This window comes from Bos taurus, chromosome 5 (assembly GCF_002263795.3).
Source record: "Bos taurus isolate L1 Dominette 01449 registration number 42190680 breed Hereford chromosome 5, ARS-UCD2.0, whole genome shotgun sequence".
NCBI classification, from domain to species: domain Eukaryota; kingdom Metazoa; phylum Chordata; class Mammalia; order Artiodactyla; family Bovidae; genus Bos; species Bos taurus.
This window is the reverse complement of record NC_037332.1, coordinates 83,119,989-83,146,208: the sequence shown is the minus strand read 5'-3', so window position 1 is coordinate 83,146,208 and position 26,220 is coordinate 83,119,989. Positions and strand designations below refer to the sequence as shown.

Below are 26,220 nucleotides of genomic sequence, written 5' to 3'. Positions count from 1 at the left end.
AAAGGAAGACAATCTGGCTCCTAGGAGATACTTGGTCATTTACAGAAATACTTTTAGTTGCCACACTTGGGTGGGGAGAGAACAGGAAGGCCACTCCTGGAATCTAGTGAGAAGAGTCCATGGACACTGCTAAAAATCCTACAATGCAAAGGACAGCCCCTACACCAAAGAATGATCTAACCCAAATATTAATATATCAGGATTTCTGGGGTTGAGAATCCCCAGCACAGACAAAAGACATTCCCTCAAAAAATCAGATCACATTCCACAGAAATAAAGTAAGTGAAAATGGGTGGTGTTATCCTCCAAAAAGTCCCCTTCAAAGAGCCATCTGAAAAGATGCAGGCTTTCACGGAGAAAAAAACTAATGACTGTCAGGTTCCCAGCTGGGCTTGATACAGTTCCAATATTTACAGGGTCCCTGTGGATGCTGTACATTTGTAAGATTGGAAATAATAGGCTTCTTTGTAGAATAAATACAGCAATTTGGGTCTTAATGGGAGCTCTGACACACTCTGCCTCATTTCAGCGGCACCATCCATTAACCTTTGAAACTTCAAAAATGGAAGGCAACACTTGATAAAGGTTTCTGAATTACAGGAAAAATATTAACTGGATATTAAATAGGCAACATAAGGAAAATTAGAAAAGAAAATAATTAGCATGGTCACAGTGAATTCAGTGTTACTGGAACCTAGATCTGAGGTGAGATAGCATTGTTTTGGGAAACAGATTTCATTTTTCACAGGCTACACTCCAAATGTTCCTCTGTTTCCTTTCTTAGACAGAAACGTCATTATTGCTAGGTGGTAAATGGTGTATAAAATGAGCAGCCATATTGTTAGCTTTACTGCTCTATATTCTCAGGTTTATTTACTCTCAAGCTAGTGGTTTTAGAGAGAAAAGAAAATGAAATCCAGTGTCCCAGTTGGATGTGCTTCTGATGACAGATGAGAGCCAATCATAAAATTCTACAGCAAAAGCAAATCCACCTGTGTGGTATGCAATTAAAGTATCACTAGTAACACCGCTTAAACAGAAGGGTGCTTAGGAGGTGGAGAGAAACTGTACTTCCGAATGCAAAGAAACAAAATCTAGCAGGTCTAAGGCTTCATTAACACAAAGAGTGAACTTCACCATGGATCAATTACTTATTTATACGCTCTGTGCGGCTCCATAAGCCTTCACACACTATATTCTTCCCCTCATCTCCGCCCAGAAGCATCAATAGCATCTCCAAATGGTATGGAGTATAAAGAAGATGAGCACAGAAGATTTAATTCAACTACACAATTTGAAGCTTTGATATGAGGCCCTCTTAAGAGAAACAACTTACACTTTTTTAACCTACTGACATCTTTTACACAATAAGTTGTCCATCCGTCTGCTTTGATTTTATCCGCATGACATGCAAGTGAGGGATGTAGGGCAAACATCTTCATTCTATCAAACCGGTGAAGAAACTGAGTCTCAGGAAAGCTACCTGACTTGTCTGAGGCTACGCAAGTTTATGGTGGTGCTAAAGCAGAGCTCTCTTGTCTCTACACCACGCTCAAGAAGCCATACAGAATATCACAGAAATAAACCTTGACAAGGAGAAAAACAGTCCTTGACATCCAACAGCTGGCCTGGTATATGAGCCAGGCCTTGGAGTTGCTAGGAGCTGGCCTGACACTCGAGCTGGGCCTGGTGAATATGGACAATTTCACAAAACAGCAACACTAGATAAGGCCACTTAATGACTGGAGTGGATCAAGACAAAACACCACCACTTCATAACCATGTCTGAACACCAACAGATTGTGAATATTGTACGAGCCACAAAAAAAATGATGATCCTGTTCTCCTCTACCAAGTATGAGCAACTACTGCCTCTTTAGCAAGGACATGGATCTCACCTACCCTGCCCATAGATAAAATGTATTAAGACACCTCTTCGTCCTTACAGCATTCCTATACACAGCAAAGCTTTACCTGTTTAAGTCATCCCCAAAATCAATTGCATAAGCCCAAACCCTAAAATAGGTTCTTCCTAACACGTGCTCACTGAGATACCCCACAGTTCCCCACAGTGTGAGTACAAAGAGTAATGAACCCCATTTATTCAAGAAGGCATATTTTCCTGGTGGTCTCTGATTAGAACCATTGTGAGCACAAACAAGCTTACAAGAACACACTGTGCTTTTTAAACATGGCTACTGATGGCATGTTCCTAAGTCATCAGAAGGTAAGAGCCCAACAATCCTGGTACAGCTACTTGAAAATCGAGGCAAGAAAAGCCCATACCAGGGGATAAAATTGAATTACAAACAAAAGATCCAATTTATCTTAAAAAAAAAAAAAAAAAAAAACTACTTCTCTATTTAAAGATATTTTGACACGAATTAAAGTTTTAACTGGATCAGTGACCTGATACTTCCGTTTATTTCTATTGTAAACATGATAATCATTTTGCAGAGAGGAGTCAAACAGGACTGACTCAGGTCCAGAAATTCTGATTTGATTCATCACCACCATAATCATTATCCTCATAAAACATAAATCTGCATACCAATATACAACAGTAATCACTTTATTCCAATGGTTTCCATCAAACAGCAGAATTTTGGGTGATGCAGTAATAATACCTGCTCATTCCAAAAGGGATGGCTAAATTCCTACCAAATTGTATTATAGACTTTGTCTATTTTATATCAAAATATATGACTAAATTGCTTTTAGGGCTTCCCAGGTGGCATTAGTGGTAAAGAATCTGCCTGCAATACAGGAGACATAAGAGACACTGGTTCGATCCCTGAGTGGGGAAGATTTCCTGAAGAAGGAAATGGCAACCCACTCCAGTATTCTTGCCCAGAGAATCCCATGGACAGAGGAGCCCCGCAGGTGGGCTACAGTCCACAGGGTCACAAAGAGTAGGACACAACTGAAGTGACTTAACACGCATACAAATTGCTTTTAAAGAAATCCAGCCCTACTGAGAGTCACATATAGAAAAGGAGGTAATCAGATATATGAAGCAGTAGACACCATGGGGCAACAGCAAGTTGTACTCAGTTTAAAACAGTTCAGTACAATTCACTTCATTTGCTCAGTCATGTTGAGCTCTTTGCAAACCCATAGGATGCAGCATGCCAGGCTTCCCTGTCCATCACCAACTCCCGGAGCTTGCTCAAACTCATGTCCATCAAGCCAGTGATGTGATCCAACCATCTCATCCTCTGTCATTCCCTTCTCCTTCTGCCTTCAATTTTTCCCAGCACCACAGTTGTTTCCAATGAGTCGGTTCTTCACATCAGGTGGCCAAAGGATTGGAGCTTCAGCTTTAGCATCAGTCCTTCCAATGAATATTTAGGACTGATTTACTTTAGGATGGACTGGTTGGATCTCCTTGCAGTCCAAGGGACTCTCAAGAGACATCTCCAACACCACAGTTCAAAAGCATCAATTCTCGGCACTCAGCTTTCTTTATAGTCCAAATCTCACATCTATATATGACCACTGGAAAAACCTTATCCTTGACTAACTTTTGTTGGCAAAGTAATGTCTCTGCTTTTTAACATGCAGTCTAGGTTGGTCATAGCTTTCCTTCCAAGGAGCAAGTGTCTTGTAATTTCATGGCTGCAATCACCATCAGCAGTGATTATGGAGCCCCCAAAAATAAAGTCTCTCACTGTTTCGTTTCCCCATCTATTTGCCGTGAAGTAATGGGACCTGATGCCATGATCTTAGTTTTCCGAAAGTTGAGTTCTAAACCAACTTTTTCACTTTCCTCTTTCACTTTTATCAAGAGGCTCTTTAGTTCTTCTTCACTTTCTGCCATAAGGGCAGTGTCATCTGCGTATCTGAGGTTATTGATATTTCTCCCGGCAATCTTGATTCCAGTTTGCACTTCATCCAACCCAGCATTTCACATGATGTACTCTGCATATAAGTTAAATAAGCAGGGTGACGATATACAGCCTTGACGTACTCCTTTCCCAATTTGGAACTAGTCCATTGTTCCATGTCCAGTTCTAACTGGTGCTTCTTGGCCTGCATACAGGTTTCTCAAGAGGCAGGTCAGGTGGTCTGGTATTCCCATCTCTTTCAGAATTTTCCACAGTTTGTTGTGATCCACACAGTCAAAGGCTATGGTGTAGTCAATAAAGCAGAAGTAGATATTTTTCTGGAACTCTCTTGCTTTTTCTGTGAACCAGTGGATGTTGGCAATTTGATCTCTGGTTCCTCTGCTTTTTCTAAATCCAGCTTGAACATCTGAAAGTTCACAGTTCACGTACTCTTGAAGCCTGGCTTGGAGAATTTTGAGCATTACATTCCTAGCATGTGAGATGAGTGCAATTGTGCAGTAGTTTGAACATTCTTTAGCATTGCCCTTTTTGGGATTGGAATGAAAACTGACCTTTTCCAGTCCTGTGGCCACTGCTGAGTTTTCCAAATTTGCTGGCATATTGAGTGCAGCACTTTCCCAGCATCTTCTTTTAGGATTCAAAATAGCTCAACTGGAATTCCATCGCCTCCACTAGATTTGTTCGTAGTGATGCTTCCTAAGGCCCACTTGACTTCGCATTCCAGGTTGTCTGGCTCTAGGTGAGTGACCACACCATCATGGTTATCTGGGTCATGAAGATCTTTTTTGTATAGTTCTTCTGTGTACTCTTTCCACCTCTTCTTAATATATTTTGCTTTTGTTAAGTCCATACCATTTCTGTCCTTTATTGTGCCCATTTTTGCATGAAATGTTGAAATGTCACCTTGGTATCTCTGATTTTCTTGAAGAGATCTCTAGTCTTTCCCAGTCTATTATTTTCCTCTATTTCTCTGCATTAATCGCTGAGAAGGCTTTCTTATCTCTCCTTGCTATTCTTTGGAACTCTGCATTCAAAAGGGTATATCTTTCCTTTTCTCCTTTGTTTTTCGCTTCTCTTCTTTTATCAGCTATTTGTAAATCCTCTTCAGACAACCATTTTGCCTTTTTGCATGTCTTTTTCTTGGGGATGATCTTGATCCTCCTATACAATGCCACCTCCATCTATAGTTCTTCAGACACTCTATCAGATCTAATCCCTTTAATCTATTTGTCACTTCCTACTGTATAATCATAAGGGGTTTGATTTAGGTCATACCTGAATGGTTGAGTGGTTTTCCCTACTTTCTGAAATTTAAGTCTGAATTTTACATAAGTTCATGATCTGAGCCACAGTCAGCTCCTGGTCTTGTTTTTGCTGACTGTGTATAGCTTCTCCATCTTTGGCAGTAAAGAATATTATCAATCTGAATCTGGAATTGATTATCCAGTGATGTCCACATGTAGAATCTTCTCTTGTGTTGTTGGATGACCAGTGCATTCTCTTGGCAAAACTCTTTTAGCCTTTGTCCTGCTTCATTCTGTACTAAATGGACAAATTTGCCTGTTACTGCAGTTATCTCTTGACTTCCTACTTTTGCATTCCAGTCTTGGGTGTTAATTCTAGAAGATCTTGTAGGCCTTCATAGAACCATTCAACTTCAGCTTCTTCCACATTACCGGTTGGAGTATAGACTTGGATTACTGTGATATTGAATGGTTTGCCTTGGAAACAAACAGAGATCATTCTGTCACTTTTGAGATTGCACCTAAGAACTGCATTTCGGACTCTCTTGTTGACTATGAAGGCTATTCCATTTATTCTAAGGGATTCTTACCCACAGTAGTAGATATAACGGTCATCTGAGTTAAATTCACCCATTCCAGTCCATTTTAGTTTGCTGATTCCTAAAATGTCAATGTTCACTCTTGCCATCTCCTATTTGACCACTTCCATTTTACCTTGATTCATGGACCCAACATTCCAGGTTCCTATGCAATATTGTTCTTTACAGCATCGGACTTTACTTCCATCACCAGTCACATCCACGACTGGGCGTTGTTTTTGCTTTGGCTCAGCCTCTTCATTCTTTCTGGAGTTATATCTCCACTCCTCTCCAGTAGCATATTGGACACCTACCAACCTGAGGAGTTCATCTTTCCGTGTCATATCTTTTTGTCTTTTCATTCTTTTCATGGGGTTCTCAAGGCAAGAATACTGAAGTAGTTTGCCATTCCCTTCTCCAGTAGACCACATTTTGTCAGAACTCTCCACCTTGACACATCTGTCTTGGGTGGCCCCACAGGGCATGGCTCATAGTTTCACTGAATTAGACAAGGCTGTTCTATGTGATCAGTTTGATGAGTTAAAACATTTAGTTATATCTTTTTTGTGCAACTAATTTCAGACAATCGAAATTATTCACTAGAATGTTTACGATTAGGCATGAAAATGTTGAGAAGTTTTGTTCTCTTAAGTATGTTTTCAGATCATAAAAATTATTTAAACTTTCTATCTGGTCATATAAAATCAGTTTACTTATAAATTTTGAACCACTTCTAGATGTTTACTAGCTTTTGTGTGTCATGGAAAACAGGAGTCAGGGTTGCCAGTTTTCTACTAAAAGAGGGGAAACTGAATCAGTTTAAAAAATAGTTCACAGTCTTTTCCTGTAGGAAACTGAGAAACAGGAGTTTGATTTTTAGGTCTTGTCCTTAGTTGTTTCTAAGGACAGCAGTTGCAGAAGTAACTTAAAAGTATAACAACAATAATATAAATGATAATTAGACATACCAAAAAAAAAGGAAATCTAGCCCATCATCTGGGCTTTATTTATATCACATCAAAGTGTCCTGAATTTCTGAATTTTTAATAAGTTTCAGGTATATAGCATCATAATTCAACATCCTATAGTACACAGTGATGACTACCAGAGGTCTAGTTACCATCTATCACCACACAGTTTCACTTGTACCCCAAACCCATTCCCTCTGGCACATCCCTTCCTCTCTAAAATTTTATTGAATTAAATCATGTTGTCATCATTAAGTCATTTTCTTTATAAGTGGAGATGAGATGAGCAGGATGAATAATAATAAGTATTTTTAATGAAAAATGATTGAGATCTTTTTGAGTAGCACAGGGTAGAATATTAGAAACAAAAATTATCTACTTTCTGAATAGTTCAATTTCTCTGCATAAATAAAACCCAACTCATTTTGAATCAAAAATGATTTTTCTGTTGTCCTATTTCAATATTAGGTCACAATTCCACTCCTCTTTCCTAATTTCTATGCACTTCTGAAAACTAAACCTAGACCCAACATACCTCCGAGACCCAGCTGCCTTCAGCACTCTATCATAAATAGCCTCCAAATTGCTAGAAATCTCCTTAAATACCCACTACTGATCATCTTCTTATACTCTAATCCACCTCATCATTTACTTTTATCTTTGATCCACAAACTCTACTCAGAGTCTCTCTCTCAGAGTCCCTAGTCGTCATATTGTCTACTAACTTTTCAATTTGTTCATATAAAATATAAATAATACGCTTGTATTTTATGGAGAAAAAAAATAGTTCTACTCACCACATTTTTTCCTTCATTTTGGGCATCTCGATAATCAGGGTTAAGCTAAAAATCAAAAAAACAAAACTAGTTTTGAATTGCTATTAAAAGTACATTAACAAGAACAGTGATCTTTAATTCCAGTTCACTATATTCCCAGGGAAGCCTGGCGTGCTGCAGTCCATGCGGTCACACAGTCAGTTCAAACTGACCTGAACTGAACTGAACTGACCTGATACTCACAGGTGGCGAAGTGATCTAGAATCTGCCTGCCAATGCAGGAGACATGGGTTCGATCCCTGGGTTGGGAAGATCTCTTGGAGGAGGAAATGGCAGCCCACTACAGTATTCTTGCTTGGAAAATTCCATGGACAGAGGAGCCTGGTGCACAGGCTACAGTCCACGGGGTCACAAAGACTTGGACACAACTGAGCACACGCATGCACACACACCACGTATACTTAACTAAATTTCACATAAAAAGAGGATAAGAAAAAACATATTATCAAATACCTTCAAATCCGAGTGGCAGGAAACTAAAGGTAAAATACCAAAGCTATGGCCTTTGTTTGTATCAAACAGTTGACATTTTTGAACAAGGAGAGCTGACAATCTCACCTCCTAGGAAGCATTCGAGAAACTTCATTTTGCCCACCACAAAACCTGCCATTGACCAATAATGCAGACACCAAGTTTTAAAAGTAGACCAAAGGCAAGTTTTAAGTGTGATTCAAGATCCTGTTGCACATGCTATACACACAAGAAAAGAAAGTCAAGCAAAAGAGGAACTATATACATACATATACACACACGCACACACACACATACATGTATCACCTATGTCAGCTAATGCATGAGGATTATTTAACAAAAAAGAACTCATGTCTCTGGGTTGGGCTGTGGAGTAGTTTGGGGGTCATTCCAATGAGAAGCATGAGATCCGGATATGCTGTGTGTTGGCCCACACATTTCCAGCTGGCTAGAATTCATAACTCCTGACTCCCAGTGGACTTCAGTTCAGTTGCCCAGTCATGTCCAGCTCTTTGCAAACCCATGGACTGCAGCACGCCAGGCTTCCCCGTCCATCACCAACTCCCGGAGCTTGCTCAAACTTATATCCATCGAGTCAGTGATACCATCCAACCATCTCATCCTCTTTTGTCCCCTTCTCCTCCTGCCTTCAATCTTTCCACCAGGCCACACAGTTTCAAAAAGACGTCCTTGTTGATCACTTGGTTTACAGGCTGTTTTCTCAAAATAACAAGCTGTCCAGTTGAATGTAATCCTATTAATATGAGTCAGTTTGTGTATACATTATGCAACACCAGGTAATTAAAGTCACCACTTAAGACATAAGGCTAGAGGTCTTTTTCAATATGATATTTGGTTAGTAGCTCTGACGAATGCCCCTGCCAATTAATTGCTAAATATTAATGAAGGTGCTGGAAAAAGATCAAAAAGCAAAATACTCTCAATAACATTGAAGACTTAGACTGAAAACAACCTAAACCTTAAATCTTCAGTGAATTGACAGTAATTATAAAGCTGGAGGAGAGGCAATACCTCCCCAGTTGTCATCTCATGGCAAATCTCAACCTCACTTCAGGCTAGTGGCCAAGTGAACACAGTTTAGAAGATACTGGCCGCGGTTCCATGATTTGCCTGCTGACCCACAGAACCTAAGTATTCACCAACCAAAGACCCATACAGAGGTGCTTCTCCATCCCTGAAAAGCTGCTATGGAATGGAGCAGAAAATTTTCCCCCCATCCTTCATCTGGGCTTCTCAGGTGGCACTAGTGGTTAAGAATCTGCCTGCCAACGCAGGAGACACAAGAGAATCAAGTTTGATCCCTCAGTCGGGAAGATCCCTTGGAAGACGAAATGGCACCCCACTCCAGTATTCTTGCCAGAAGAATCCCATGGACAGAGGAGTCTGGCAGGCTACATACAGTCCATGGCGACACAAAGAGTCAGACACAACTGAGTATCTGAGAACATCCTTCCATCCACTCTCCATTACCTCTTTCTGTTTCTCATGATCAAAGAGATATAACAAAGCTCAGAAAGCAAATGGGCAGAAAGCAGAGGGGTCAGATGATGGCAGAGGGTTTTCTAAGGAGCTCTGCCTGAACAATCAGCGAGAAGAGAAAAAACTGTAGCTGCTGCAATCTGGAACGGCACTGAGTGATGATGGAGATAACGGAGAAATAGCAGAGGAGCCAGGAAGAGATACAACCGCAAGAGATCCCAGGGATGCAGAGTTGACACCTGCTGGAACTGGGAAGTAGGCAGGGACCCTGTAAGCTGTCCTGCAGCTAAAGATTCAGCAAGAGGATTGAGAAAAAGGAAGAGGAACAAAAAGACCATCCACTCAACCCTTCTGCTTCTGAGGATAATAAGGGAGGAAAGCATGAAAAAAACAATATGGGACAGATTACAAAGTATGTTAAAACACGGGGAATTTGTTCTCAGAGTCTTTCTGAGTATTATCTATGGTATGCCTGCAAGCGTGCTCAGTCATGTCCGACTCTTTCCAACCCCATGGACTGCCCACCAGTCTCCTTGGTCCACGGGATTCTCCAGGCAAGAATACTGGGGTGGGTTGCCATTTCCTTCTCCAGGGGATTTTCCCCACCCAGGGATCGAACCTGCATCTCCCACATTTCCTGCACTGGCAGGTGGATTCTTTACCCACTGAGCCACCTGGGAAGCCCAATATGATTCAAAATAAGTTTTCAGGAGATGGCTTGGCACATTCAAGAGAGTACAAGTAAACACTGCCTCTATATGAAGATAGCAAAATATGAACGGCTAAAAATGTAATATAAAATAATAAGATAAATAATAACATAATTAAAAAGTAAAGAATCACAATATAAAAAGAAGCTAAATTAAGGGGAATTTCAATAATAATGAAAACATACATAAATACAAAATTAAAGTCCATGTCAGCAGCAGAAATGAGCATAGTTGATGTTATAGGAAATGACTGATGCAAAGAACAAAAATTGAACAGCTATCTTTCAACACAGAGGAAACATGTAAATAAATGAAAATTAAGAAAAAGGAAATAGTCAGAGGACCAGAGAATGGGGTATCAACTAATGGACCTTCAGAGTACTAAAAGGAAGAGAAAATAAGTGAAACATAGGCAATAATCAAAGATAGCGGAAAATAAAGCTTTCCTCAGATGAAGAAAGAACAGTGTATGCTGAGTTCAAATTCCAGGAGTTTCCTGCAGACCATATTCGAGGAAAATCAACTAAAAAGACACACTGATTTGAAGATGATGGGAAAGGTGGGGAGGAACAATGGTAGGGATATAAAACCGAGCTAGAAATTAGGCTTAGACAAAAATGTATATCATGTAACAGGAGATTGGATTAGCAAAACATGGCGTATTCAAGCAATGGCATACTAGTCAGCAATAAAACATAGAGCTGCTGATGTACATAACAAAGAAGGATCTCAAAATTACATACCATGGACTATTACTCAATCATAAAAAAAAAAAAAATGAAATCCTGCCATCTGCAACGTCATAGATGGACCTTGAGGGCATTATGCTAGGTGCAATAAGTTGGACAGAGATTGGCAAATACTGCAGGCTGCAGTCAACGGGGTCGCAAAGAGTCGGACATGACTGAGGGACTAAGCACAGCACAAGCAAATGCTGTATGAGCTCACCTGTATGTGGCATCCAAGACAAAGAAATAAAAAAGCAGAAAATGAACTTAGAGAACAAAGTAATGTCTCTGCTTTTGAATATGCTATCTAGGTTGGTCATAACTTTCCTTCCAAGGAGTAAGCGTCTTTTAATTTCATGGCTGCAATCACCATCTGCAGTGATTTTGGAGCCCAGAAAAATAAAGTCTGACACTGTTTCCACTGTTTCCCCATCTATTTTCCATGAAGTGATGGGACCAGATACCACGATCTTCGTTTTCTGAATGTTGAGCTTTAAGCCAACGTTTTCACTCTCCACTTTCACTTTCATCAAGCAGCTTTTGAGTTCCTCTTCACTTTCTGCCATAAGGGTGGTGTCATCTGCATATCTGAGGTTATTGATATTTCTCCTGGCAATCTTGATTCCAGCTTGTGTTTCCTCCAGTCCAGCGTTTCTCATGATGTACTCTGCATATAAGTTAAATAAATAGGGTGACAATATACAGCTTTGACATACTCCTTTTCCTATTTGGAACCAGTCTGTTGTTCCATGTCTAGTTCTAACTGTTGCTTCCTGACCTGCATACAAATTTCTCAAGAGGCACATCAGGTGGTTTGGTATTCCCGTCTCTTTCAGAATTTTCCACAGTTTATTGTGACCCACACAGGCAAAGGCTTTGGCATAGTCAATAAAGCAGAAATAGATGTTTTCCTGGAACTCTCTTGCTTTTTCCATGATCCAGCAGATGTTGGCAATTTGATCTCTGGTTCCTCTTCCTTTTCTAAAACCAGCTTGAACATCAGGAAGTTCACGGTTCACATATTGCTGAAGCCTGGCTTGGAGAATTTTGAGCATTACTTTACTAGTGTGTGAGATGAGTGCAATTGTGCAGTAGTTTGAGCATTCTTTGGCATTGCCTTTCTTTGGGATTGGAATGAAAACTGACCTTTTCCAGTCCTGTGGCCACTGCCGAGTTTTCCAAATTTGCTGGCATATTGAGTGCAGCATTTTCACAGCATCATCTTTCAGGATTTGGAATAGCTCAACTGGAATTCCATCACCTCCACTAGCTTTGTTCGTAGTGATGCTTTCTAAGGCCCACTTGACTTCACATTCCAGGATGTCTGGCTCTAGGTCAGTGGTCACACCATCATGATTATCTGGGTCATGAGGATCTTTTTTGTACAGTTCTTCTGTGTATTCTTGCCATCTCTTCTTAATATCTTCTGCTTCTGTTAGGTCCATACCATTTCTGTCCTTTATCGACCCCATCTTTGCATGAAATGTTCCTTTGGTATCTCTGATTTTCTTGAAGAGAACTCTAGTTTTTCCCATTCTGTTGTTTTCCTCTATTTCTTTGCATTGATCGCTGAAGAAGGCTTTCTTATCTCTTCTTGCTATTCTTTGGAACTCTGCATTCAGATGTTTATATCTTTCCTTTTCTCCTTTGCTTTTCGCTTCTCTTCTTTTCACAGCTATTTGTAAGGCTTCCCCAGACAGCCATTTTGCTTTTTTGCATTTCTTTTCCATGGGGATGGTCTTGATCCCTATCTCCTTTACAATGTCACGAACCTCATTCCATAGTTCATCAGGCACTCTATCTATCAGATCTAGGCCCTTAAATCTATTTCTCACTTCCACTGTATAATCATAAGGGATTTGATTTAGGTCATACCTGAATGGTCTAGTGGTTTTCCCTACTTTCTTCAATTTAAGTCTGAATTTGGCAATAAGGAGTTCAAGGTCTGTCTATACACACACACACCAAGTCATTATATTGTAGCTACAACTATGTCAACTATATTTCAATTTTAAAGTGGGAGAAGACACACATGGTATGACTCCATTCATATGAAATCTAAGAACAGACAAAAAAGCTAAACTATGGTTAAACAAACCAGAAGGTGAGTTGGGGGGGTATAAGGGAGAGGGGTTGCCAGTCCAAGAGCCACTGGACAGCAGTCCTCCAATTTTCAGAGCAGACTGACAATGGGGTGGGGGAGGGGTTATAAAATAGGAATCCAGTTACAAGATGCCTCTTGGTGCCAGGCCAGTAACTGGGGAGATCTGAGGCTGAACTTTATTTTTCTATGGAGATGTGTACCTCAAGCTCCTTAAATTCCCCTGAATTATGATTAAACGAGTCAGTTCCAGAACAGTACTATTCTTGCTTTTGGAATGCAGCAGTGAAAGGTAGAAAGTGAAAAGACAGTGTACTGATTAATCAAACTCAAAAAGACACACTTTTACCCAGTAGTAATGAAAGTTCCAGCAAAGGGCACGGAAGGTGTTCATTCAGCTTTCCTACTCAAGTAGCAGTGTTTTAGGGAATTTCGTGGAGGTTCAATGGTAGGAACTGGCTGTTTTCACTACTAGGAACAAGGTTCAATCCCTGGTCAGGGAACTAAGATCCTGCATGCTGTGTGGTGTAGCCAAATTAAAAATAAAATAAAATGCCTTTAACAAAGAGAGGATCATTGTTTTATTTTTTTTCAGTTTGAAGAATTCAGAATTTTCTTTTAAATTAATATATATATATATACTAAAATATAGTTAAACTATATTCAAAAGGTATGCAGCAAGTTTAACCAGGATATATCATATGGTCAAAGTTTTCATCCAATAAGCATTTGGAGTAGCTGGTTACAGAAACTGTAAAGTAAATCATATTCATGCTAGAAGACATGACATATCCATCACAAAAATGTGTATTAAAACAGGAATTAACATACCAAAGTCAAACACAGAATCACATATGCCCTTTAAGACAGGTCACATTCTACCTTAAAGTCAATGTTACTTTCTAAAATTGTCTTCACACATTTCACCCTTTTAGCATCACCCAGTCCAGTCCCTGACAGATGGGTGGGGAACTGGATTCCAGACTCTGGTCTGGAAGGAAATACCATGGGTCTTAGGAGAGGTCACCTAACCCTGAAAGAACTGAGGATCCTCATCTGTAAAAGAAAGAAGTCTATGACTAAAGCCTAATCATACTTATTCCACATCATTAAATTTTACATACTAATGTCTTTGGTAGCAGTACTAAAGATGGTGCTCATCAGTTAGATTTCGTCCCATCTTGTGTCTCACAGACTGCAATGTGGCCTTTTTTATAAAGAATTATTGCTTCAGTAAATTCATTAAAGTAATATAATAATAACAATAGTAAAGAGGAGGAGAAGAAGAGAAAGAAAAAAGGAGAAGGAAAGAGTACCCAGGTAAATCTATGGCTACATAAATTCACCAACATTAACCAAAGATCAAATAAATATATGCTTTACTATATGTTTTAATTATTCTGCTGATCTCCTTCTCTAACTATAACCATAACAGTAATTCAGCAATTAGACTAAGGATGAATCAAAAAATATATTTCTAAAGAAGGGGAAAAAAGACACAGTGATATGAAGCTTCCTGAATCTTTTAGGACTTTAAAGGAAGTATTTCCTTAAGTTAAAAGATGAATTATAAATCTGGCATTAGAGAGAGAGATCTAGTATGTTATTCAATCATTTACTCAATAAATATTTATAGAGCATCTATAATAAACAAAGAATGGTAGCATTAGGTATTTTCACAAAGACAAAGAGAATATGGTCCCTGACCACAGGACCTTACAATCTAGGAGGGAAAATAAGACATAAATACAGTTAGCAGTAATACAAAATAGAATGTGACAAGAGATGCAAGACAGGAATGAATAATTTATAAATAATAATAGGTCAGAAGAAGGCGGGATCTGTGGTGGGCAAATTTATTCAGGAATTATTCATGAAGGGACTTCGCTGGTGGTACAGTAGATAAGAACTCGCCTGCCATTGCAGAACACAAGGGTTCGAACCCTGGTCCAGGAAGATTTCACACGCAACAGAGCAAATAGGCCTGTGCTCCACAACTCCCGAAGCCCACGCACCTAGAGCCTCTGCTCTGCAACAAGAGAAGTCACCGGAATGAGAAGATCACACACTGCAAGGAAGGGTAGCCCCAGCTTACCACAACTAGAGAAAGCCCAAGTGCACCACAGAGACCCAGCACAGCCAAAAAATAAGCAAACAATTAAAAAAAAAAAAAGAATTATTCTTGGATAAGATAGCACATGAGTGAAGCCTTGAAGGATAGGTAGAATTACAACTGGGAGAGAAGGAAATATTTTCTATATAAAATAGGTTCTCAGAAAGGAAATGCTGTATGGCACAGCGACCTCTACTGAATACTCTTGTAATAACCTATGGGCAAAGAATCTGAAAAAGAACAGATATATGTATATTTATAACTGAATCCCTTTGCTTTACACTTGAAACTAACACAACATTGCAAATCAACTATACTCCAATATAAAATTAAAAGTTAAAAAATAAAATTTTAAATTAAAACTGAAAAAAAAAAAGACAGACAGAAGGCTGGAATGAAGAAGACAGGCAGTACAAGGGGAACTACTGCCAAATATCTGAGAAAATGAGCCTTGATCAGAGAAGGCCCATAAATGTCATTTATAGAATTCTTCTTATATGCTTTTCAAGGTTAATTCTCCCCATACAATTATCCTATTAGAAGCAACCCTTAACCCCATTTTCCAGGTGAGACACCCGGGGCACACTAAGTGAAGTACTCCATACAAAATCAAACCACTGAAGAGCAGCAGGTTATTCAAAAGCACCGGTCTGACGGTTCCAAAGCTCCATCTTTTAGTTCTGACAGCCAATGACTTCCCTCTCACCCCCATAATGAGGACTGGTATGATCCAAGGTGAGAAGGAAGGCCTAACCAATGGGGCTTTTTTTGCCACATGTTAAAGGGTTTGCATCTTCAGGAAGATTTTGCATATATCACTGGGAAAATGTTTGCAGAAATAGTGCACTAAAAACCCTCCCTTGGCCATCGTTAGCAGGAGACAGAGACAGATGATAAAAGGGACAATGTAACCAAGTGCAGGGTTGGAATAATTGGTGGTAGAGTCCCAGCATCAATAAAGATGCTGAAATAGAAAGGAGAAAGTAGATGGGAAAGATTCTACAGAGATAGAGTCAAGAGAATTGAAGGTTGAGGGAGAAAACTGAGGGAGAAAAAGTGTTTATCATGACTCCCAAGTTTTTCAACCAGAGCTAAGAAAACTTAGTCTCTCTGGGGAAACAATTTCATCTTAGATATGATTATTGGAGAAGGCAACAGCAACCCACTCCAGCACTCTTGCCTGGAAAATCGCATGGACAGAGGAGCCTGGTAGGCTGCAGTCCATGGGGTCACTAGGAGTCGGACATGACTGAGCGACTTTACTTTCACTTTTCACTTTCATGCATTGGAGAAGGAAATGGCAACCTACTCCAGTGTTCTTGTCTGGAGAATCCCAGGGACGGGGGAGCCTCGTGGGCTGCTGTCTATGGGGTCACACAGAGTTGGACACGACTGAAGCAACTTAGCAGCAGCAGGAGCATGATTATCGAGTTTCAATGGCAGTGAAATATCTAAGATCAAAGTCATGGCCCACTGCAGCCAGGAGAATAAGTAACAGAAAGAGAAGAGAAAGAGCAAATAGGCACTAAACTTTTTTTTTTTTTTAATTTTTAAAAATTATGTCTTTATTTATTTGGCTGTATTGGGTCTTAGTATGAGCTCTCTTAGGTGTGGCATGTGGAGTCTAGTTCCCTGACCAGGGATAGAACTCAGGCCCCCTGAATTGGAAGTGCAGAGTTTTAGTCACTGGATCACCAGGGAAGTCCTGAAATTAAGCTTTGAAGGGAATCTTCATTTAAGTGGCCAAAGAGGACTAGAATGAAGTCAGGCAGAGCATACGACAAGTTAGAATTGAAAAGTGGCAGAGAGACAGATTAATATCATAAGCACCGAGACAGTGAAAGTCATGGCTGTACCACTTATCAAATTAAAGACAGCTGCAACTGTCTCTCTAAAGAACAGCAAGCAGCAGATGGCAAGCTGTAAGTCCAAAATTTATGTTCATTTTCGTAAAAAAAAAATATTACTTTTTTATAATGAAATGTCTTTTGATCAATTTTTATTATATATAACACTGAAATCATAAAATCAACACACGTATAATTTTAAATAATTATATGTTCCTCTTTCCAATGACAAGGCATTTCAGAGCCAAGCTATTATTGTTAGGGCTAGAAAAGAATGGAAAAATAACATTTACAGGATGCTGACATGTACCAGGCATCATTTATATTTTGATATATATTTATTGTATATAAAGAATCTGGTATGTATGTTCCTCTATTGTATATAAATTTTGCATACATATATATACATATACATACACACACATATATATAAAGACCCTTTTCATATACTATGGCTGATATATTTGAAAGAGAATGTATATTTGAAAGAGAATACAAACATTGAGGTATTTAAAACTACAGCCCTAATATACATAAGATTCTATGCTAATGTACAAGTTCTTGAGTACTAAGTTTTTAATTAACTAAAATCCAAAGACTACGCTAGAGTTAGGAAATAAGTGTTTACTGCCATCTGGTGGAAGTCTGGCCTATCTACAGATAAATAAGCTAGTTGTCTTAAAACAGGTAATTACAAAATCTTTAACAAAATTATTTTTCACTGTTGCTCTTGGGAAATGATCATCAAAAGTGAGTCCTTTAATAACATCCAAAGAAAGAAAATGCAGCAGGTTAGAAACTGAGATATTTGAGTTATAATTCTTCTCACATCTATGGAAGAACTATTTATTAAGGCTTTCATATTGTCCCTATTCAAATTATGATAAAATTACTTTCTGAACCACAGACAGGATTGTGAACACTCCTGCACCAATAAGGTGATACAAGAAAAAGATCTATGGCAAAATGGCAAGGAGTGTGCTGACAACCGTGCTGTGCATTAAAAGCAAGGTTCAAAAGGGATGGGATATATGTATACCAATGGCTGATTCATGTTGAGGTTTGACAGAAAACAACAAAATTCTGTAAAAATTATTCTTCAATTAAAAGATAAATAAATTTTTAAAAAGGAAAAAAAATATATGAGCGTTTACTTCCGTTCATGTCACCTTATTTCTTGCCTGGTCCACAGAAACTGACGTTATAGAAGAAAGCCTAATAATACAGTCACAAATGCCCTGTTACCTAATTCACAATTAAATATTTTGTTCTACATTTTGTCATGAGTTAGCAGCACTGTATATTATTCAAAAATAAACCCTTAATTTGCTAAGACAACACTGTTGGAGATATTCAAACTGAGTAAGGGTTCATTTCTAAACCTTAGTTCACTTTAGTAATTTACAGAATAAAGTCTAAACAGTGTTATATCATATCACCATCCTAATTCCTAGATGTTTTCTACAATTCACACACACACACACACAAAACATGGTGCTATTCTTGAATAGCTTGTAATTTACCTGTTTTGTCTCCACAGTTAAGACTACAGAATATTCAGCACATGAAATAGTCTAATTTTCTTTAGTTTCCCCTTCCTTTCTAAACAAATAAGCTTATTACATTTATCTGAATAACTTAGCCACCCAGAAAGCACTGGTTAAATAGAATATCAGATTACAAAAGTATAAGTAAAAATTTTAGGTGTTTTTTCTCATATGTGCTTAGATTTAAGGTGGCAGCCCTTTAAACTTACTGAGAGATTTGTCATGGTCGTCTTTAAATAATTTAAACCTGACACATAACCTGTTATCTCAGATATTTATGTATGCTGGAAACAACTGACAAATAGACGTCCCAGTGATGAGTTAATATAATTCCCCTCCAGATCGCACACTCTTGAAGGACAAGGACAAAATGTTAGTCATCTTTGTCTTCTTCGCAATAACAGAACAGTGCTTTCACCTAGGAGGCCGTCACTAAAATGATTATGTGATTTCAGCATAACACACATCACCTTCTCAACACTGGCACTGGTGGCATTGGGCCCAGATCATTCTTTGCTGTGGGATCTGTCCTGCACTTTATAGGATGTTTAGCTGCATCCCTAGCCTCTACCCACTAGATGCCAGTAGCTCCCTCTCCCCAGCTGTGACAATAAAAATGTCTCCAGACTTTGTCAAACAGCCGCTGGGAAGAAGGCCATCCTCCATTGAGACTCACTGATAGGGATGAAGCAATGCAAGTGTAGCATTCAGCCTGAATACTGTCATTAACCTTGTTTCTTAACTTTGGACAAAATAAATCACTTCTTTGACTCTGGGTTTCCTGTTTTGCCAAGGGAAATGACTGGATTTAAAACTTCATTCTCTCTATGATTTATTCATTAGATTATTCAATACTTACTGAATATAAATTATCAGAGACTGTTCTAGATACAAGGTAGCCAGTGGTGATTCCTGAAACATTTTCCCCCTTAAGTTATCTGACTGACAAAGAAATGTCAGTTATGAATAACAAAAGTATTAAAGATAAATTTTAAAATAATAATAAACACAACTACACATTTCCTTTCCCCTTTCTCCCGATGGAAGCAAAGGGACTTAATACTTACTAAATACCCTTTATGTACAAGGTGTTGAAAATTCACAAGATATTCTTTAATTCCAAAAAATCCCATATAATATATATTATCACCTTTTTCACACACAAGGGAACTGAGGTTCAGAGGGGTCAAATATTTGCTTAAAGGCAGAGAGATTGTGAGCAGTCTACCTGGGACTTTTCTCCTCGCTACTCCAGGCTCTCTTTGCTGCACTGGCCAATATAAATACCATGAACTCAAAGGCAATTTAAGAATTATACCATCCAATTGATCAGGGGTGCCTAAGCATACTAAATTAATATTTCAAACTATAAATAGGTGTGTTGAAAGTGGAAAAGTTTGAGGACAAGAGTAACATGCCTCCAAATCCTGCCCTCTGATGGATCATTCCCTAGAACAGCTCATCCATCTTACTGTTTAAAAACACATTATAAAAGTCTAATAGAACTCTTCCCTTCTTTTTATGACTTTGTTTCTCCCCCTTCACAACCAAATCTCAGTCTACGCCTCCTTCTGATTGCTGGCTTCCTCGTCTCTTCCTCTGCCCCCTGCATTCTGGTCTTACTAAAAATGCTCTCAGCAAAGTCACAGATGACCATATTCTTGCCAAATGCTGTGAAGACATTTTGTTCCTGACCTTTTCTGTAGCACTCCCTACTTGTTGAAACCCTATCTTCTCTTGTTTGGCATCTGTGACTCAGCCCATTTGATTTTCCTGTTGCTTGTGTGACTTCCCAGGCTGCCAGTCTTTCTAATTTTACTTAATTTTAAAAACATAAAGTTTAAATAGCCGACATGCGGCTGGTGACTACCATATTCGACAATGCCACTCTGGAGCGGTCTGTTTTGAACACAGATTATTTAGAACACTGCTCTTTAAGCAAAAGATTAAACACATTCTGCATAGCTTAATATATATGTCCTGAAAATAGCAGCTACCCTACATTTCTGGCCCCATCACTCCCCTCCCACCTTCTAGCATCACTTCTTAACTCACATATATCTTATGTGTGATACACACATGAATTACCCACATGAAACTAGTTTGTAAAATAAACACATCTCCTCTGCCTGAACACGCTTCTCTCTCTGCCCCATCTGCCTTACTCATCCACCAGGCAGCTGCCCTTCCTCGTGTCCCCCACCATCCTCTACCAAGGTGTGTTGTACTTGAGTGTTTCCCCATTTCTAAGACAACTTTAATCCTAATTTCTAATCTTCGATAGGACACCCAGTAGACTTTTCTAATTCTTGTTTTAGACAAGATTCTTTTACCTTACTGCTTAACTTTTCCAAAGCTTTACTTTCCCAAAAAAAGTTACTTCAAAACATTTATGGTATAAGCAGTCCATAAATTGTGAAGCTCTATTTCATTTAAGTGAGCCGATTCATTAAAATTGTGTCAGATATTTATAAAATTAAGAATGTTTTCTACTCACCATATAATACAATTAATCATGCCAGCACTCCTTCCTGGAAGCTTACCATGGTTACACATTACACCAAACACTTTATATCATTTTATTCTCTTGATAAACTTATATAAATATTGTGATTATCCCCATTTTCTAGCAGAGGAAACGGGAGTTTAGAGAGATTAATTTGCCCAAATATGGTCTCAAATGTGTCTCAGATACAAATTCTGTAATTTTCTTTTTTTCCATTCTCCAAGCTTAGGGAAGCCTGAATAGCTTCTTCATATTCATTCATTCATTCAAAATGTATTCACCAAATGCTTTCAAAGTACCAGGCACTTTCCCAGGTACTGGGCATGCAGTGGTGATGTTAGCAAAAAAAAAAAAAAAAAAATTCCTGCCTTCAGAGAGTATTCATTTTGACAGAGAAAGCCAAAAGACATATAAAAAGTGAGAACGTGGGAAATACTATAAGGAAAACCATCACAGATTAACATGATGGAGAGGGTAATGGGTTTGAGTTCTACTTTAGACTGGGGTCAGCATATTTATAGAAACTTCCTGTTTGCACCACCTTTTCCTCATCAGCTTTCCAGCCCCACCTAACTTACCCTCTGAAACATCCAAAAGCAAAAGTTAGATAATTAATACTAGACATTCCAAGACAAAATTCTGGTTTAGAATTCCAGAAGAAACTCTTAAGTTGAAAAACAGAGTTAAGAGTAAAATGAATGGATATTTCATATATCTGAAAATAAAGATTTTCTACATAATACCATATGTAAAATATACAGCAAAGATTTACTGTATAGTACAGGGAACTATGGGTTTCCCTTGTAGCTCAGCTGGTAAAGAATCCGCCTGCAATGAGGGAGACCTGGGGCCTGGAAAAGGAAAAGGTTACCCACTCCTGTATTCTGGCCTAGAGAATTCCATGGACTAGCACAGTCCAGGGGTCACAAACAGTAGGACAACTAAGTGACTTTCACTTTCACAAGAAACTATATTCAATATCTTACAATAACCTATAATGGAAAAGAATTTTAAAAAGAATATAAATACATATACATAGATACACAATATGTATATTATGTATGTATAACTGAATCACTTTGCTGTAAATGTGAAACTAACACAATATTGTAAATCAACCATGCTTCAATTTTAAAAAGATTTAAGAAAAAATAAGTTAAAAATTAAAACAAATATTTTCAAATATTTTCGATATAACCAGATAACTAAACTTTAATTAAATCATTCCTACAACTTCAGTGCTGTTATTTCTACCACTTTTCACTCTGTCAACATGCATTTAGTGGAGAAAGAAAAGACCTTTCTACGTTTTTACCTGTCAATTTTTAATTGACAGTTTTAGGACAGTGCAATATCTCAGAGGGGGGAAAAAAAACCCTTTCCTTTCCAATGGTTTGAACAATGACAGCCACCCACCAGTGAAAGAATAGCCACAGAAGATCAATCTGAAACTATCTAGACTACACCACACCAACTATGAGCTCATCAGGGTTCCAAATCAGACATTCTGAAAGAGTGAAGTCAAACAGGAAGTCTCAGGATGAATCCCACACAGATGCAAATCAGATACCCTCTTCCAAATACCCTTCCAGCAAACCAACCACAAGGTTCTGTTGTGGTGGCTGCTGCTGTTTGTATTTTCAAAACAAAGATTATTTTAAGATTTCAATTAATATTTACATTTTGAGAATAGCGGACATACCAATGCAGTACTTGATTAGCAATAATCGAATGTGCACAATAACTGTTCCTACAAATACATCTTCTCTATTGCCTGTTTCAGTGTTTCCGAATCAGAGATTTTACAACACTATATCCATTAATCTTACCTCTGCAGCTAAATAGTTCCCAGTTGCAAGATGTTTAAATCTGAACAAGCTGTTCCACTGTCCTGCACCCCCACGGCATGGATCATGATGAACTACCTACAGACAAAAAGAGAAACAAAAACAATGGCTAAAAGACATGCATGTTCCTGGCACACAAATCTCAACAGGTTACATGGGGTACCCGCGTGTTCACATTAAACTTGTCAAACCTAATATACCTTTTTAGGAGTCCAATGTAGCAAAAAACAAGATTCCCCATAAATAAGAGAACAGTTACCTCACTGGGCTTGCATGATTCTCATGTCTCATATCTGCAAATACACCCTTACTCCAAAAGACATGTTTCCAGGCCCAAACTGGAAATACTGTGGGGCTTCCCCACATTTGTTATTCATTCATTCAACAGATTATGTTAAGAGTCTACCAGGTGCCTGGTATTCTTCTAGGCAATAGGGGCCAGAGCAATGAATAAGACTAAGCTTTCAGTGAATAAGATTTGGCAACACCAGGAGGAAATAAATAGAGTGCATGATTGAACACCTAGAGAAGGCTTGTGCTTGTGCTCAGTTGCTCACTCATGTCCTACTCTGCGACCACATGGACTGTAGCCTGCCAGGCTTCCCTGTCCATGGAATTCTCTAGACAAGTATACTGGAGTGGGTAGCCACTGCCTTCTCCAGGGTTATCTTCCCTACCCAGGGGTCAGACCCATGACTCCTGCATTGGCAGGTGGATTCTTTACCACTGAGTCATCAGGGGAGCTCCCTACAGAAGACTACTTTGGATCAATACGGCAGTCAGCATGGGCACTCTGATGGATAAGAATGAGATGGGGATGCAGAGAGACTGGAAGAGATCATTCCAGGGAGAGAGACCACAAAGCCAAGGCCTGGAAGTCTGGACTAATTTAATTCCTGGCTCTTTCCATGTGTTGCTTGTTTACTAACACCATGTCCCTTGATACCTGCCCTAGATGCTGAGCCATTAGGTGCCCTGAAAATGAAAATGGTAGAAGGTCTGAAACTGTCGCTTATGACAAGTGGCTCGGTGCTGAAGCAAAGTTCAAGTTCTCCAGTTCAGAGACAACTGGTTTTGGGTCCCACCAATGACCCACTCCAGTATTCTTGCCTGGATAATCCCATGACAGAGAAGCCCGATGGGCTACAGTCCACGGGGTCACAGTGAGTCAGCTACAACTGAGCATACACGTTCTTGACGTTAATGACTATGGTCTGATCACAGCAAGGAATGTAACATCTCAGAAGCCTGTTTCTTCATATACTAAGTAGGTTTAATTCATAGGATTGTTGTGAAGAGTAAATATCACAAGGCATATTAGAGTGTTCAGATAACTTTCCACTGTTCTTCAGCAGATCGCCTTCTTCTTTTTGATATCCTCTGCCTCCTGCCCCAGCCTCAATTCTGTGTGCTAATGTATGAAGTGAAAGTGAAAGTGTTAGTCATTTAGTGATGTCGGACTCTTTGTGATCCCATGGATTACTGCCCTCCAGGTTCCTCTGTCCATGGAATTCTCCAGGAAAGAATACTGGAGTGGGTTGCCATTCCCTTCTCCAGGGAATCTTGCCGATGAGGGATCAAACCTAGACCTCCTATACTGCAGGCAGATTCTTTACCATCTGAGTCACCAGGCAAACAAATGTATAGAACTTCCCAATGCCTTTTGCTAGACTCCAGCCCCCATTTCTTCCCATACTCCAAAAGCTCAAATGAGATAACTATGAAAATACTTCAAAGTGGATAAAGTCTTACAAAAATACCCCCCTATGGCCAAACACCTGCTTATCCTTCAAAGTTCAGTTCTCAAATCAACCTTCTTCCACCAATCCTTTGCTAATATCACCCCCTACCATGATCTTGTCAATATATGAACTCTTACTCCTTTGGGAGAGACACAGATATCTCTGAGAATCTGATAAAATCCATGAGTTGTCTCACATACATACATACTCTCACACAACTTTTGTATACAACTGCTGGAGATTAATAAATAACTTGACACTCATCAGGGATCACAGACCCAGAACTCCTGCCCTATACATTAGTGGGTCTAGCAATAGCAATACATACAGCTCCCTAAAGGACAATTTGGAGTCAGGGAAGGGAGGACGTTTTCATTTATCACAGTGATTTTTGAGGGATGCTACTGGAATGAATGAACAGCGGCCAAGATATTAAATATCCTGCAATTCACAGAAGAGTTCAACCATAGGCTAGATACTGTGTGTGACACTCAGGACCATCCCCATCCTTCTAAGTGCCCTGCTGTTATCACCAGGACAGGAAGCAAAGGAGAGTGAAAGAGAGAATCCTCTAAGGGCTCTAATAAAGGTGGCAGCGGCTGCCTTGCAGGGCCTCCCACAGGAGGCGTGAGGGAGCACCACTGGAGCACAGGAAGAGGCAGCCCGGGCTTCCAGCCCTACCAGATCTTTACACAAAACCATATTCTTCACACTTTTTCCCATCTAGTCCTTCCAACAACATTGAAACCAATTTCCGATTTTAAATATCTGTCTGCTTGAAACACCTGATGCTCAGGCTTCCTGAACTGAAGCCTGGTGATGTAGTAGACCATACAGAAACGTCCCCTGGCATCACTTTCAAATCTCCAACAGAAATAAAACCTACCACAGATATAAACTGCTAGTGCTGTAACATGGAATCATACGGAAAAGCTTTTACATCAAGTTACATGAAAAGGCCAATCATTTTAGAGAAATTCACTGTGGATAAGGAAGCTTACGTGAAACCAAGACATTATGTCAAAATTACTGAATAATGTATTCACTCTCTCCATTCTGACTGCTCAATGGATCATAACATTTCCAACTACGCATTTTGTTGGGAAGGATTTTGGTGCAGTGGCAAAATTATATCAAGAGCTATAAAACTAACAGCAAATATATAAGAGGGAAGATACAAAACTTCTTTTAACAGAGGTGGAACCAAACTCACTGTGTAAGGAATTTGCTATATAACTTTTCCATCACTGTATTTTGCTAACAAAATTTTAAAATAGCATTTAACAGTACTGCTGAAAGAAAGTGAAAGGTGAAAGTGTTTATTAGCCACTGAGTCATGTCTGACTCTATGCGATCCCATGGACTGTAGCCCACTAGGCTACCCTCTCCATGGAATTCTCCAGGCAAGAATACTAGAGTGGGTAGCCATTCCCTTCTCCAGGGGATCTTCCCAATCCAAGGATCAAACCTGGGTCTCCTGCATTGCAGGCAAGATCCATTACCAACTGAGCCATCAGGGAAGCCCTATCCCCTATATTTTGAAAATTTTTGGAGCACAATGATAAGAAATCTATGGTATGAAAAAATGTTTATTTTAACTATGTATTTATTTCCCAGTTGCCTGTTATCTTTCT

General features: G+C 39.2%; 1 protein-coding gene across 3 annotated transcripts in view; it reads right to left on the bottom strand.

Moving 5' to 3' along the window:
- ITPR2 (inositol 1,4,5-trisphosphate receptor type 2) overlaps positions 1–26,220 on the bottom strand; it is a 591,729-nt gene that overhangs the window by 428,768 nt on the left and 136,741 nt on the right. For all 3 annotated transcript variants that reach the window (XM_024991354.2, NM_174369.2, XM_059886107.1), the window contains 2 exon segments: positions 22,827–22,922; positions 7,436–7,480 (listed from right to left, as the gene is read on the bottom strand). In XM_024991354.2, coding sequence (XP_024847122.1) covers positions 7,436–7,480; positions 22,827–22,922 — 141 coding nt within the window.